The sequence below is a fragment of the Micromys minutus genome (assembly GCF_963924665.1).
Source record: "Micromys minutus genome assembly, chromosome: 19".
Taxonomy (NCBI): Eukaryota; Metazoa; Chordata; class Mammalia; order Rodentia; family Muridae; genus Micromys; species Micromys minutus.
In genome coordinates, this window is record NC_137954.1 from 21,059,050 (window position 1) to 21,073,764 (window position 14,715).

A 14,715-nucleotide genomic window follows, 5' to 3' on the forward strand; every position below is an offset into this window, starting at 1 on the left:
ATCTCCCCATGTAGATTTCACACTGCTATGGGCCCATCTTTCCTGGAAACATTTAAACTGAAGCTTGGAGGTTTTTAATATTTAATTTTAGTTATATTTTAGAGAAGGCAAGGTAAACAGATAAACATCTGTCTGTCTATCACAAAATAAAAATAAATGCTTACTGGGTAAAACACCATCATGCATGTTCTATGTAGCATTTAATAGTCTTGTGGAGCTCCCTTACCAGCTCCATGGCCCAAATAGGAAGAGAACAATTCTATCAAAAGTGAGCCACACTGTGAAATATCCGATAAGCCCTGCCTTGATCATTCTGAATGGTACTTGATGGCACATCTATTATTCCGTGTTCTGTCATGAGAAGGAATTTTTGTAGATGAACTAAACATGACTTAAATAAACTCATCTGTTTTATCTCCTAGGGTAAATGTGAACAGTCTCTATATGGTCACATGCATTCCGTCAATGATGCCACCTTCACGCCTACGGTGAGTTCAGACTCTCAGTGAATCCATATGTCAAAATTAATTTTAATGAAAGCCACGTCTAAGGTGAAATGAATACTTTATAACCTGATGACAACAAAGAACTTACCTGTAAACAGAAATGTGCTGAAATAGAAGATGGCTACAGAAACCTTATGCATTCACACACACACACACACACACACACACACACACACACATACACACACACTAGGCAGTAGCATTAAAAAGGAAGAAGGCTGTAGTTTACACCTTCCTCAGAGCCTCATGTCCAGCACAGACATCAGTGTAAATGCCGCCCTAACTCTTTGCCATTCTGGGGACTGAACTCAGGGTCTTGTGTGCATCAGACAAATAGCCTAGATCAACTTGTTTCTTTCATCAAATTGCTGTTCTGTAGCTCAAGCTATCTTTGAACTAATATTGAAGCTCAGACTGCCCTCAAAGACACACACACACACACATCATATACATATACACATAAACATACATATCATATACATATACATCATATACATCTACATCTACATCTATATCTACATATATACATATACATATACATACACATACACATACACATACTCATACACATACACATACATATACACATACATATACATATACATCATATACATATACATCATATACATATACATATACATCATATACATATACATATACATACATACACATACACATACACATACACATACACATACACATACACATACACATACATATACATATACATATAGTAGAGTTCCTGTTTGTAAATTCTCCAGTCTCAGTAGTTGCCACCCTGGCATGCAGAAGGTTTCATTCCTAAGTGCAAAAGCTTTAGTGAAAGGAAAAGTGACAAAAATGAAATGGAGAAAATAGAAAACAGTGGGGGGCAGATTTTCCTCAGTTTACAACATAAAAGTTGGTAAAGAAGAACGTTTTATTAGTGACTGGATGTGTTCAGCTAGAAAAGGATGGTTAAGCTTTGCTTTGAGTTGCTAAGCTAATTGACGATGTCTTTAAAGGAGCTCAGATAATCATCATAGGAGGATGCTTTAAATTTGTACCTTCTCAAATGAAAGCAGTTTGACTAGACAGATGACCTCTCAAGTCCCTCAAACTCCATGATTTAATTACATCTAACATCTTAATTCATCTCTATGCTCCCAGTAGAACAAAAAAAAAAAAAAAAAAAAAAAAAAAAATAACCCTAATTCTGTATTCCTCCTCTTTTCCAATTAGCTGAAAAGGAAATCTGATAGATTGTTCACTTCGAACCTCAAAGTGACAGCATAGTCAAAATGCTGTTACTACCCTGCTGATATTATTCTTTAAGAAGGAAGAAAAGAATATTCTCTAAAAATCATATCTTCTGAGAAAATGTTGAGTGCTCCAACTGAAACTGCAGTTGTGCCTGTCACTTCTAAAGTTTTAAGGATGAGTGCCACAATTAGATTGCAACAGATTTGTCTGTACAGAACAGCCCATTTAATTGACTATAGTGGGCCAATTAGTTGAAAAATATTATATTATGGATTGGCCCTACTTACAAAGTAAAATTTTATTTCTAACAGAATAGTGAGATAGTTAAGCACCATGGGCCACATGATATGGGATATTTGTGCTAAGACTTTATTAAACATTTTCATGCTCAAGAAAAATTAAATAGAAGCTGAAATGAAGTAATTTTATATTTTGTAATTGAGGCATTTTATTTTGGTGAGCAATATCATGATGAAAAAAGACCCACCATTCACCATTATGAACAGTAAATGGAATAAATATGGAAATACCCAAATTAGATTTGCTAAACTGGCCACCCAGCTGATACACATTAATTGTATGCATTTCAAATGGCAGAGAGTGTGAAATGCAGGTGTCTAAAGTCAGAGTGAGTAGCTTGCTTCTGGGTCCACACACCACTCACAAGAGAAAAAGGCATTGCTTTATTACTGCTTATGTTCCAAACCAGCATCTCAAAGACGTCCTGGAAACTCCCACTAATTGAACTTCTCTAGAAGAACATATTAAATACTAGGAAATGGTGTTTTCAGTGAAGCATTTAGTGGAGCTTGGGGAGCTGTGGAAAAGGGGGAAGAAGGGTTCAAGGACCCACAGGTGCTCATAGAGACTCAACTGTCAACCAGAGAGCATAAATGGGACCAACCTAGGTCCTCTGCACATGTGTAAGAGTTGTCCAGCTGGGTCTTCATGAGGAAATCTTAAAACAGGAGCAGGGGCCATCTCTAACTAAGTTGCCAGACTTTGGATCCCTTTCTCCTAACAGGGTTGCCTTGTCTAGCCTCCATAGAATAAGATGTGCCTACACTTACTGCAACTTGATATGCTAAGGCTCCAGGGAAGGCTTTCCCTTTTCTGAAAAGAAGTGGAGGACAGGTAGATGAAAGGGAATGGGAATGTGATGGGTGGGGGACAGGAGGAGAGGAGGGAGGAAGCATAAGTTGGGATATGAAGGAGAGAATGAGAGGGAGCGGTGTTTCCCTGTGATGCCTGAAATTCTCCAGTGAAATTTTTGGGCACCTGTGTTAACTATTTTGCAAATGCATCTTCTGAAACACACCTGTTGAGGAGTGTCAGGAGGTTGGGTAATAGAGAGTGCAGAGTACAGAGCCATAGGGACAGGGTTAACACTTACACAAGCATAGGTCAAGGCACTGGTAGCAACCGTGTGATGTGCTGCATAGACCACACAACAAACAGATCTAATTACAGGATAGCCTTGTTAATTGCTTTATGCCTCCAGTGAAGGCATTGGTATTACCTTCAAAGCTGAAACTAAATTTCACTGTATACACAAGCACAGTTTTAGGAAAATTCTACAGTTTGGTATCAGTAAGCAGGCATCATGGAGACATTTAAAGAAATAATTAGTGCATATGACCCTGAAAACTATGCAAATCAAATTTAATGACTTTGTTTATGAGAATTCTAATGCCTTCTTTGGTGATATATATACATACATACATACATACATATATATATATATATATATATATATATATATATATATATATATACCTCTTAGAACTAAGTATTTTAAAATCTATTACCACTTAAGGTATTCTGTAATGAAATGTTTTAAGGAAATATGAAAGTACTTTGTTTTTCTTACTAAGTTATTTTCGTATATTTTATTAAAATGTAATTTTTTGTTAAAAATATAATTTATGGTTTTTAACTTGATACAGTACATAAAGTGACATACAACATTTGTGGGTGATTCTTTTAGAAAATTATTATTCTTACATATATTATATCTCTACCACAGTTTACTCTCCATCCCCTCCCCCTAGCCTTTTCTCCAACCTCCTCTTTCCTCCAGATCCACCTCTCCATATCTCCTTAGAAAATAGCAGACCTCTCAGTGGCATAATCAAGCACATACCTTCAAATCAAGGCTGAGCAAGGCAGGAAGGGGTCCCACAAGTAGGAAAATGAGTCAGAGACAGTCCCCCTCGTCCCCACTTCCACTGCTAGGGTTCCCAGAACAGCAGCCTTCTCACCTACAATATATGTGCAGTCAACCTGATCTCTGTGCATTCCTATGAGTTCAGATCAGTTGATTCTATTAGCCCTGTTGTCATGGCATGTCCCTGACCCCTCTGCTTCCCATCCACCCTCACCAAGCTCCACCTCATGTTTGGCTGTAGTACTCTGCTTCTGTTTACATCAGTTGCTGGATGAAGTCTCTCTGGTCTCTTTGATTGTTCAAATCTCTGGTCCCAGAACACTCTTCAGGAAGGACAAACTGAAGGTCAAAGTCTTGTGACTAAATTGGAATCCCAATCTCTCTACTTGACACCATTCCTGTTTCAGGCTCTGGGCCATACATACTAAGAGTATTTGCTAGGGTTATTCTTGCAGATTTTGTGAAGTTTCCATTGTATTGGGTTTCTACCTCACCCCCCAAATGGCTACAAGTTCCAGTTTTTTCTTCCAGTATTTTTTCTTCCCTTCTTCTCCACCTGATCTCTCTTGTTCCCAACCCCGCCAACACATAGTCTTTCAGCAAAATCTATTCAATTTTTCCTTTTTGGGGAGATCCTTATCCTCCTCCCCACACTTAAGCACTCCTTGTTAATTATCCTTTCTGGGTCTGTGAACTGCATCATGATTATCCTTGATACTTGATGGTACCCATAATATCCACTTGTAAGTGAATATAATATATAAATATAGATGATATAGATTAGATATATAGATATAGATATAGATAGATGATATATAGATTAGATAGATGTAGATGTAGATAGAGATAGAGATAGAGAGATAGAGAGATAGAGATAGAGATAGAGATAGAGAGATAGAGAGATAGAGAGATAGAGATAGAGATAGAGATAGAGATAGAGATAGAGATAGAGATAGAGATAGATAGATATAGATATGTGGTGTTTGAATTCTGCGTCTGGGTTTCCTTCCCCAGAATCACATTTTCTAGTTTCATCCATTTGCCTGCAAATTTCATGATGTCAATTTTTTTAACAGCTGAGTAATACTTCATTGTGTAATTGTATCACATTTTCTTTTTCCATTCTTTGGTTGAGGGGCATCTAGGCTGTTTCCAGTTTCTGGCTATTATGAATAATGCTGCTATAGAAATAGTTGGGCATGTATCTTTGTGGTAGAATGAAGCTTCCTTTAGGAATAGTATAGCTGGGTATTGAAGTTGATTTATTTCCAATTTTCTAAGAAAATGCTATATCAATTGCCAATGTTTGCTCTTCCACCAGCTGTGGAGGAATGTTCCCCTTGTAGACAACCTAACCAGCAGGAGTGATTCCTGTACTTTTGATTTTGACCATTCTGATAGGTGTAAGATAAAAACTCAAAGTCATTTTAATTTGCATTTCCCTGATGGCTAAAGGTATTCAACATTTCTCTAAGTGTTTCTCAGCCATTTGAGATTCATCTGATGAGAATTTAATTAGGTCTGTACCCCACTTTTATTTGGACTATTTAGTTTTTTTGAAGTCTAGTTTCTTGAGTTCTTTATACATTTTTGATATTAGCCCTTTCCTCTCTCTTTATATCTACTAAATATAATATTTAAAGTTCTAGTTAGAGCAAAAAGTCAACTCAAGAATATAAAGGGGATATAAATTAGAAAGGAAGAAATCAAAGTATCACTATTTGCAGATGATATAACAGTAAGCATAAGCGACCCCAAAAACTATACAAGGGAACTCCTATAGCTGATGCACACCTTCAGTGAAGAATCCAGATGTCAAATTATCTCAAAATAATCAGTAGTCCTCCTATATACAAATGACAAACAGGATAAGTCTTTTGTATAAGGCAAGACACAGTCATCAGAAAGGAAGGGGTGCTTATTTATTTAAAAAAATAGGCAGAAAATATATTGTAATAAAAATTAAAAGGAACAATGGAGCACCTTGACTTGTGTATACCATTTATAGTAGGAAAATGAAATTGGAGGTGCTGTCACCTGATATCTCTGCTGGTAACTGTTCTACAGGAAATTAACCTATGATTAACTGTACCAAAATTTCTTTAGACACTTCAAAGTGCACATTGACTTCTTTGTACTATTTTGTTATTTTTATTTGCCCTTTAATCATTCCCTGGTAGTACTTTCTGTCTGGTAGAATGCAAAATTCTGAGTCTTTGTATATCTGATAATTTTATTATTTCCTTTACATTCTAATGTTCAGTTTTTTTTTTTTTTTTTTTTCTCTCCTGGCACTATTGTTGCAAAGAAGACTATTTACCATGGAACAACTGATCCTTTTTAGATAATGTTTGACTTTTCTCTCTTATGTCTTGTAAGACCTTTAACATATTCTCTTTGAGTTTCTACAATACATGTACATATGGATCTGTTTCCTTTTTGCTTGTTTTCAAGAGCTAATGAGCTGCTTTTATTGCCCTTCTACAATTCAACTAGAAGTTTTAACATTGTTCTCTAAATATTATTTTCTTGTCAAGCCCTTCTATATTTTCTTTTAGAAAAAATCTTTATATTTTTGCTAAATCTTATTATTCAAAATATATAAATCTCTGTGTGTTTGTGTGTGTGTGTGTGTGTGTGTGTGTGTGTGTGTGTGTGTGTGTTTGTGTAGAAATAAGATGATTAGCTTTGAGTGTCATTCCTCAGCAGCCCTTTGCCTTGTTTTTGTGAAACAAACTCTCGCTTGGACCTGTACCTCACCAATTAGACTTTGCTCTACCTGCTCATTGATGAGATTAAAATATAGGACACCAAGCTCAGCATTTTCCTTGGACACTAAGAATTGAAAATATGTCCTCATGCTTATGCTGCGAAACTGGATAGATTATTTGTTGTCCTCTGTTGTATCAAGTGTTCCATGCGTGTTCACACAGTTGGAAAGGCTCTCATCTCAATCCTTCATCTGAGAACACACACACACACACACACACACACACACACACACACACACACACACACACATGCACACATGCACACATACACACCTATCTTTTCTAAAAATGAGTTAGGCATTTCCTAAGTGGCCTTTATGTGGACATACATGCATTAATTCCATTGTCTTTTTAAAGAAAATCATCCATGAACAAGTATTTCAAGTTACCTGTATCTGGTGTATGTTTATGTGTTATAGCAGACTCAAATAATAACAAAATGTATATAGCTTCTACTTTTGGCCATATCATTTAAAAACTGCAGTAAATTAGGTCATACTGTCATTGACCCTGGGAAGGACAGTAACGTCAGGCAGTATTTATATACTACAAAAATTTTAATTTTGTTTTCTTCTTGAGCACTCTAGTTTGATGTCATTAAGTATTTAGCTGGGCCAAGAATATTGATATTTGATGACAGTTTGTGTTCCTTCCTGCACCTACATGATATGTAAGTCAAAATTCTGTGTGTTCTGAAAATAAAATCATATCTTTTCCATCTAGGGAAATTAGCAATAGAGTATAAAACTTATGCAACATGGTTTTTATTTTATATAATATTTGAATGGCTTCCGTGTTTCTACATACTCAAAAAACTAAATATCTTTTAAATAAGGTTTAATCATCTTTGCTAGTCATCTGCAAGGAAAATAATTTCCAATAAAAAATAAAATATTATGAATGGCAAACAAAGGACAAACTTACATACCCAGAAAATAAAAAACAACTAGAAAATAAAGAAATATTTAATCTTCTATATTGCTCTGTTCGTATGCTATAAATAGCAAGAAAAAAAGAGAGAGAGAAAAGGAAAAACACCAAAACAAAACAAAACGAAACAAAATTATCTTTAAGAATTTATTGTAGTGTGTTGTCCTAATGCTGCTTGTATTCTAATGATAATTTGGGGCCTCTAAGACCGGTGCCCTAGAGACAAGAGAGTCCACACATAAAGATTCTGAGTGACCCTGCCTCCAGTTAACTGTGATTGCTAATTAAAAATGCCAACAGGAGTCACATAAGTAGGGTTGATGTTTCTCAGGCTTAGGGCAAAGAGGTCCATGAGGAGGGGAAGGAAGAGGAAAAGGCACCATGGGATAGTAGAAGAATGTGGAGGAGAAGGGAAAGAACAAGAAAGTCACCAATGGATAAGGGTCAAGACAGCATGGCCCTAAGGGCTGTCCAATTGGAGTTAAGAGCAGTCCAGATAGAACATACTTAGTATAAATAGTAAGAAATAACTATTAATATAAACACAAAATATCAATATAAAATAGATTCTAACAACATGAAGGATAGATGCTCAATATGACATCTTGTAAATACGAAACTGTGAGTATGTCTTTCTTCCAGGAATTCAACAACCAAAGGCAAGGTAGAAACCCTGGACAAGGACTTTTAATAATTTATGCAGTTTATCACACAACCTCTTTAGTAGCTTGTATCTGTAGACATTGATGATTCAATATACATTGCAGTAAATAATAAAATGATGGCTTATCCCTTTATCAGCCCCCGCGACTTCACTCCACAGATGCTGCTCTAGTGAGTCAAGGGCCTGAACTCTGTCTCTCGGCCCACAAGCTACACTCTCCACAAAATTTCCTTCCAAGGCGGTTGGTTCACTCTGCCTGCCCTGGTGCTTCTGTTCCAGGTGAATATGTCAACCCCTTGTTTTCTTTCCTCTACCACCTGGCACAAACATGACTCCAAAGCCTAACTGGTTTTTTATGTAGGTTTATATATTAAATTTTCAATCCACAAATCCTCTACACATTAAGATTATATCCAATAGACAAAAATACAAACTGCCCCTCCATATGAGATAAAAAGACCTACAGAAACCCTTAAAATATTCATATCTACCTATCGCCAGTTAAGACCACCTGGATCCAGATCACCCTTCTCTAGCTCCATCCTGATTTCTCCCCTCAATCCCTGCTCCTCTTCCGGTTTTGTACCTTTGCTCTGCCTACCTCTCCACTGTCCAGTCATGCATCACCTTAACATCAATCTACATATATAGACTTTATTTTCTTCAAAAGCAAATACCTTGCAGAAGCTGTGTGATGATGTCATAATTTCTGATGTTTCCTCATTGACTATAAAGATGATTTGCTTTCTATTTATTAGCATTTTGTAGCATTTATGACAAAAGCTCAATAGGAAGTTTGTACTTAACAACCATATGCTAAAGCACCTACTGTGTCTTGGGAATGGCTATCAATTCTCTGTATTCAGCAGTAAAAAAGACCAAGAGCTACTTCAGGCCCAAGGCCAGACCCAGCCCAGTTACATCAGGACTGGGCACTGCCATCAGAACCCACAGTCTACCCTGAGAGCGAACACCCAGGAAAAATCTCCTTCTAGAAACCATGGGCCCACAGACCCACAGGAGGGAAAAGCTCCAGTAAAAGACAACAAGATCACCTAGTATCACCAATAACAAGATGGCAAGAGGCAAGTACAATAATCTAGGAAACAGAAAGAAAGACAATCTGGCAACATCAGAACCCAGTTTTCTCACTGTGGCAAATGGTGTATATCCCAACTCACCAGAAAAACAAGATTTAGACTTGAACTCATACTTCATAATGATGATGGAGGTCCTTGAGAAGCACATAAATAACACACTTAAAGAAGTACAGGAAAGCCAGGAGAACAAAGGCAAAAAAAAAAAAAAAGTGAAAGATCTGTATGACAAAAACTTTTAAATCTCTGAAGAAGAAAATTAAAGAAGACCTCAGAAGATAGAAAGGTCTCCCATACTCATGGATTGGAAGGATCAACATAGTAAAAATGTACATCTTGCCAAAGCAATCTATAAATTCAATGCAATCCCTACAAAAATTCCAACTCAAATTTTCATAGGTTATAAAGAGCAATTTGAAAATTTATTTGGAATAATTAAAAAAAAACTCAAGATAGCAAAAACCATTCTGACAATAAAGAAATTTCCAGGGGAATCACCATTCCTGACCTCAAGCTACATTACATATCAATTATGATAAAAACTGCATGATATTGGTACAGAGACAGGCAGGTAGATCAATGAAATAGGATTGAAGACCGAAAAATGAACCCATACACCTATGGCCTTTGACAAAGGAACTAAAAACATTCAATGGAAAAAGAACAGCCTCTTCAACAAATGGCACTGATTCAACTGGCAGTCAACATGCAGAAGAATACAAATCTATCCTTTCTTATCTTCTTCTACAAATTCAAGTCTAAGTCGATCAAAGATCTCTACATAAAATCAGGTACACTGAAACTAACAGTACAGAAAGTGGGGAAGAGCTTAGAACACATAGGTACAGGGGAAAACTTCTTGAACAGAACACCAATGGCTCATGCTCTAAGATCAAGAATTGTCAAATGGGACATCATGAAATTGAAGAGCTTCTGTAAGGCCAAGGACACTGTCAACAGGGCAAAACAGCAACCAGCAGACTGGGAAAAGATTTTTACCAGTCCTACATCTGATAGATGGCTAGTATCCAATGTACACAAAGAACTCAAGAAGTTAGACTCTAGAAAATCAAAGAATCCTATTAAAAAGGGAATACAGAGGTAAACAAAGAATTCTCAACTGAGGAATACTGAATGGCTGAGAATCACCTAAAGAAATTCTCAATATCCTTAGTCATCAGGGAAATGCAAATCAAAACAACTCTAAGATTCCACCTCACACCAATCAGAATCTAAGATCAAACTCAGATGACAGCAGATGCTGATGAGGATGTGGAGAAAAAGGAACACTCCTCTACTGTTGGTGTGGTTATAAACTGGTATAACTACTCTGGAAGTCAGTCTGGCGGTTCCTCAGAAAAATTGAACATCGTACTACCTGAGGACCCAGCTATACCACTCCTGGTCATATACCCAAAAGAAGCTTTTAACCAGAGCACATGCTCAACCATCATAGAAGCCTTATTTATAATAGCCAAAAGCTGGAAAGAACCCAGATATTCTTCGGTAGAGGAGTGAATACAGAAATTGTGATACATATACAAGTTGGAGTATTACTCAGCTATGAAAAACAATGAGTTTATAAAATTTCTAGGCAAATGGATGGAACTTGAAGCTCTCATCCTTAGTGAGGTAACCCAGTCACAAAAAACTACCCATGATATGTACTCACTTCTAAGCGGATACTAGCCCAAAAAGCTCAGAATACCCACGAAACCATTCACAGAACTTATGAAGCTCAAAGAGATTGAAGGCCAGAAAATGGATGCCTCAGTCTTTCTTATAAGGAAGAACAAAATGTTCAAAGGAGGAAATAAAGAGACAAATAGAGGTGCAGGGATTGGAGAAAATATGATCCAGAGACTGCCTCACCTGGGGATCCACTCCATATGCACCCAATAAACCCAAGCACTATTGCTGATGCCAAGAAGTACTTTCTGGCAGGAACCAGATATGGATACCACCTCAAAGGCTCTGCCAGAGTTATACAGATACAGCTGAGCATGCTTGCAGCTAACCATCAGAGTAAACATGGGGACCCCAATGAAGGTGATAAAGAAACGACTGAAGGGGCTGCAACCTCATGGGATGAACAACATTATCAGCCAACCAAACTCTTCACAACTTTCTTTCACGGACTAAATCACCAACCAGTGAGCACATGGAGAAACCCCTTACTCCACTTGTATGTCTAGCTGAGGATAGCAGTGTTTGGCATCAATGAGAGAAGAGGCCTTTGGTCCAGTGAAGCCGTATTTACTCATTGTAGGGGAATGCCAACACACTAAGGTAGAAAGGATGATTGGGAGAGGGTGCACCTTAATGGAGACAAATAGAGGGGGAGGGGGATGAAAATGGGGGGGTACATTATTTGAAATGTAAATACAGAGAGTTTCAAATAAAATAATAATGATAATAAAAGAATACCAAGAGCTCTCTTTATGAGCCTCATATGGCAGTAAGGAAACAGTATATACTTAGTATTCATCTATCAAAAATAAACTAACACAAAAACATGTAATGCAAAAGTTGGAACCTATTAATAGAAGCACACTGTGGGGAATGATATCTAAGGAAAGCATGCAAAGAATGGAAGGAAGAAACCTCAAGGAGGTCCTCCAAGGCTAAGCTCCTAGAGTGCCAGCATCACAATGTGAGAGGGAATAGCAAGACAAAAAGACATGTACTAGACTTGATTTACAAAAATATAGATTACTAGCAGATACATAACTTATACTTAGGTTGTTGATATTAATGTTGCCTGTGATGGTTTATATATGCTTGGTCCAGAGAGTTGCACTATTAGATGGTGTGACCTTGTTGGACAAATTGTATAACTCTGGGGCTGGGCTTGGAGACACTCCTCCTAGTTGCCCGAGGATGCTCAGTCTGTTTCTAGCTTCCTTTGGATGAAAATGTAGAACTCCCAGCTCCTCCTTCACCATGCCTGTCTGGAGGCTGCCATGCTCTTGCCTTGATGATAATGGACTGAACCTGTAAGCCAGCCCCAATTAAATGTTGTCATTTATAAGACTTGTGTTGGTCAGGGTATCTGTTCACAGCAATAAAATCCTAACTAAGACAGTGACCATCTTGATTGTGTGTCATATCCCAGAGAAGCAGTTAGTGCTCTCAGTTTGTCTCCTAGTAGTCATGAGTAAGAGCTAAAATATTAAGGTTATGGATATAATTGTCATCATAAGGTTGAGGTGACTCCCTCACTCTCTTCAAATAGCCCAGGATAACTGTCACTGCAGGAGTATAGAAATATGTTTTACTATGTCTTATATAGATGGTTTTTCCTAGTTCTGTTAGAGATCTTAATATTATGTTTATCAAATACAACATGTATTTTTATTAAAGTACTCTTTGTCACTCTAAAAAAAAAAAAAAGACAGAGACCATCTAAAATTACCCCAGAGCATATTCTGTGGTTCCAAAATATTTTTTAATACAGTATGACCTGGTTATAATTATAATCGATTCTTTTGTATAATACCTTAACATGTTAACTCCATAGATCTTGAAGTAATTCTTGTTATAGAAAATTATCAATAAATATTCATTTATTGACAAGTATCAGAAAGTCACAGATAGGCCAAAATTTAAGGGATAACTAAGAATGCAGGACAATGTTTGCTGTGGCATGATTACATTAATTTCCTATTATTAATTTTAAATTTTCATATGCTTCGTAGCCTTCTCATGATTAAGACTACCCAAATAGTTCAAACTATGTTTTCTATTTATATAGAAAAAAATCCCTCTTCAAAATATTACCTTTTTGGAGAGGTGATATAAGGAAGTCTCAGTTAAATAGTTTCATGGCACAAAAATGCCATAACAACATCCAAATACCAGTATAAAATTACACATCTCTCATGATTGTGTTCAGTCTTGCATTTCATTTAAAGGTGTTAAAAATACAAGTATGATAAACAGCATGCCTTTTCTTAAGAGGTTACATTACGTATAAGAATGATGTTTAATACATTTCACATTGTCCCTGAATTGTATAATTAGAGCAAAGAGAATTGTCACACCAATTTACTCATAGCATAATTACAAGAACAGTTGATTATCTCCCTTAATGTAATTTCCCTCACTTAATTGTGTGTTCTCCAGTGAATGTGACCCACCAAATCCATACTCTAATAAGTGGCTGCTAGTTAATATATCACACTGCCAGCAGAGCCTGCCCTTCCTGTAGAAAGGATTTAATTGTATAACAATTATGACCCTTTGGAGAAAATACTTAAAACTTTCTGTCTCTCAGCTAAAGAAGTAGAATTACTGTAGAATTTTAATCTAGTAAGAAAGCTGCTCAGATCACATCCAAAGACCTTCTAGGTCTGTGTGATCTGCCTGAAATGCAGGGTATGCCCTTAGTGCATAACTTTAATCCTGGCTAGAATATTTTAGTACACTCCTTTAATGTCAAACAATGAGGTCTAATTGAGGGGCTGACAAAACAATGAATCAGAGAAAGATTTGACAGAATGAGGCAGATACAGGATACTCCTGATACTGAGGAGAGAAGCTATGTAAGAGCACTTCAGGGAGAAAAAAATTCAGTTCAGTCAGTGTAGTAAGTGCAGTGCAGTAGACCTCAGGTCTTCCCTGACTTCATGAAGCTCAGTGCAGGTCAATAGAGGTAATTGAAACCAGAAATTAGGAAGATGCCAGAATATAAGAACAGATTGCCAAAATTAGTTTGAGTCCAAAAAGAGCAATTCAGTGAGAAGCTGAGAGAAAACCAATTGAATCAGTCAGCTTGGGAAACAGTTTGGGCAAAAACAAGCTAGTTTCTTGTTAATTTGGCTTGATTCTGGGTATCTTCTTAGAATGAGGAATTTTGTCTTTTAGAAATAAGTTTCAATTTATATATTGAGTTAGAACTAAAAAAAAAAAACCTAAAAAAGTCATTAAGTTATAGAGTTATAGATTACTTTTCCGTCTTGTCATATAAAGATTGTAAATGTAAATCTATAAATAAATAGACACTATCCATACAATAGCAAGATCATAGCTTTTCTGTCTCTAAAGAGTATCTCTGAGATAAATAACCATACATTATATATATATATGTATGTATATATGTATGTCTGTGTATATATATATATATAACTTACTTATAAAAATAAACAAAACAAAAGTAATTTTATTAAAATCAGAAGCTACAGAGCCAAAGTACTGGCTTGGTTGGTAAAGGTACAGGCTACCAAACCTGATCTGAGTTCAGTTTCTGGGACCAACATGGCAGAAAGAAGTACTGGTCTCCTGCAACTTGTATTGTACAGTCTATATACTACATACAACATGAAACATGTTTAATTCT

The 14,715-nt window shown here is 36.5% G+C and overlaps 1 protein-coding gene across 1 annotated transcript in view; it reads left to right on the forward strand.

Moving 5' to 3' along the window:
- The window catches only part of SPAG16 (sperm associated antigen 16), a gene marked incomplete at both ends in the record, with an annotated part of 827,025 nt that overhangs the window by 585,211 nt on the left and 227,099 nt on the right, over positions 1-14,715 (forward strand). The window contains one exon of the mRNA XM_080932901.1: positions 423-488. Coding sequence (XP_080789027.1) covers positions 423-488 — 66 coding nt within the window. The remainder of the gene's footprint in view (positions 1-422; positions 489-14,715) is intronic.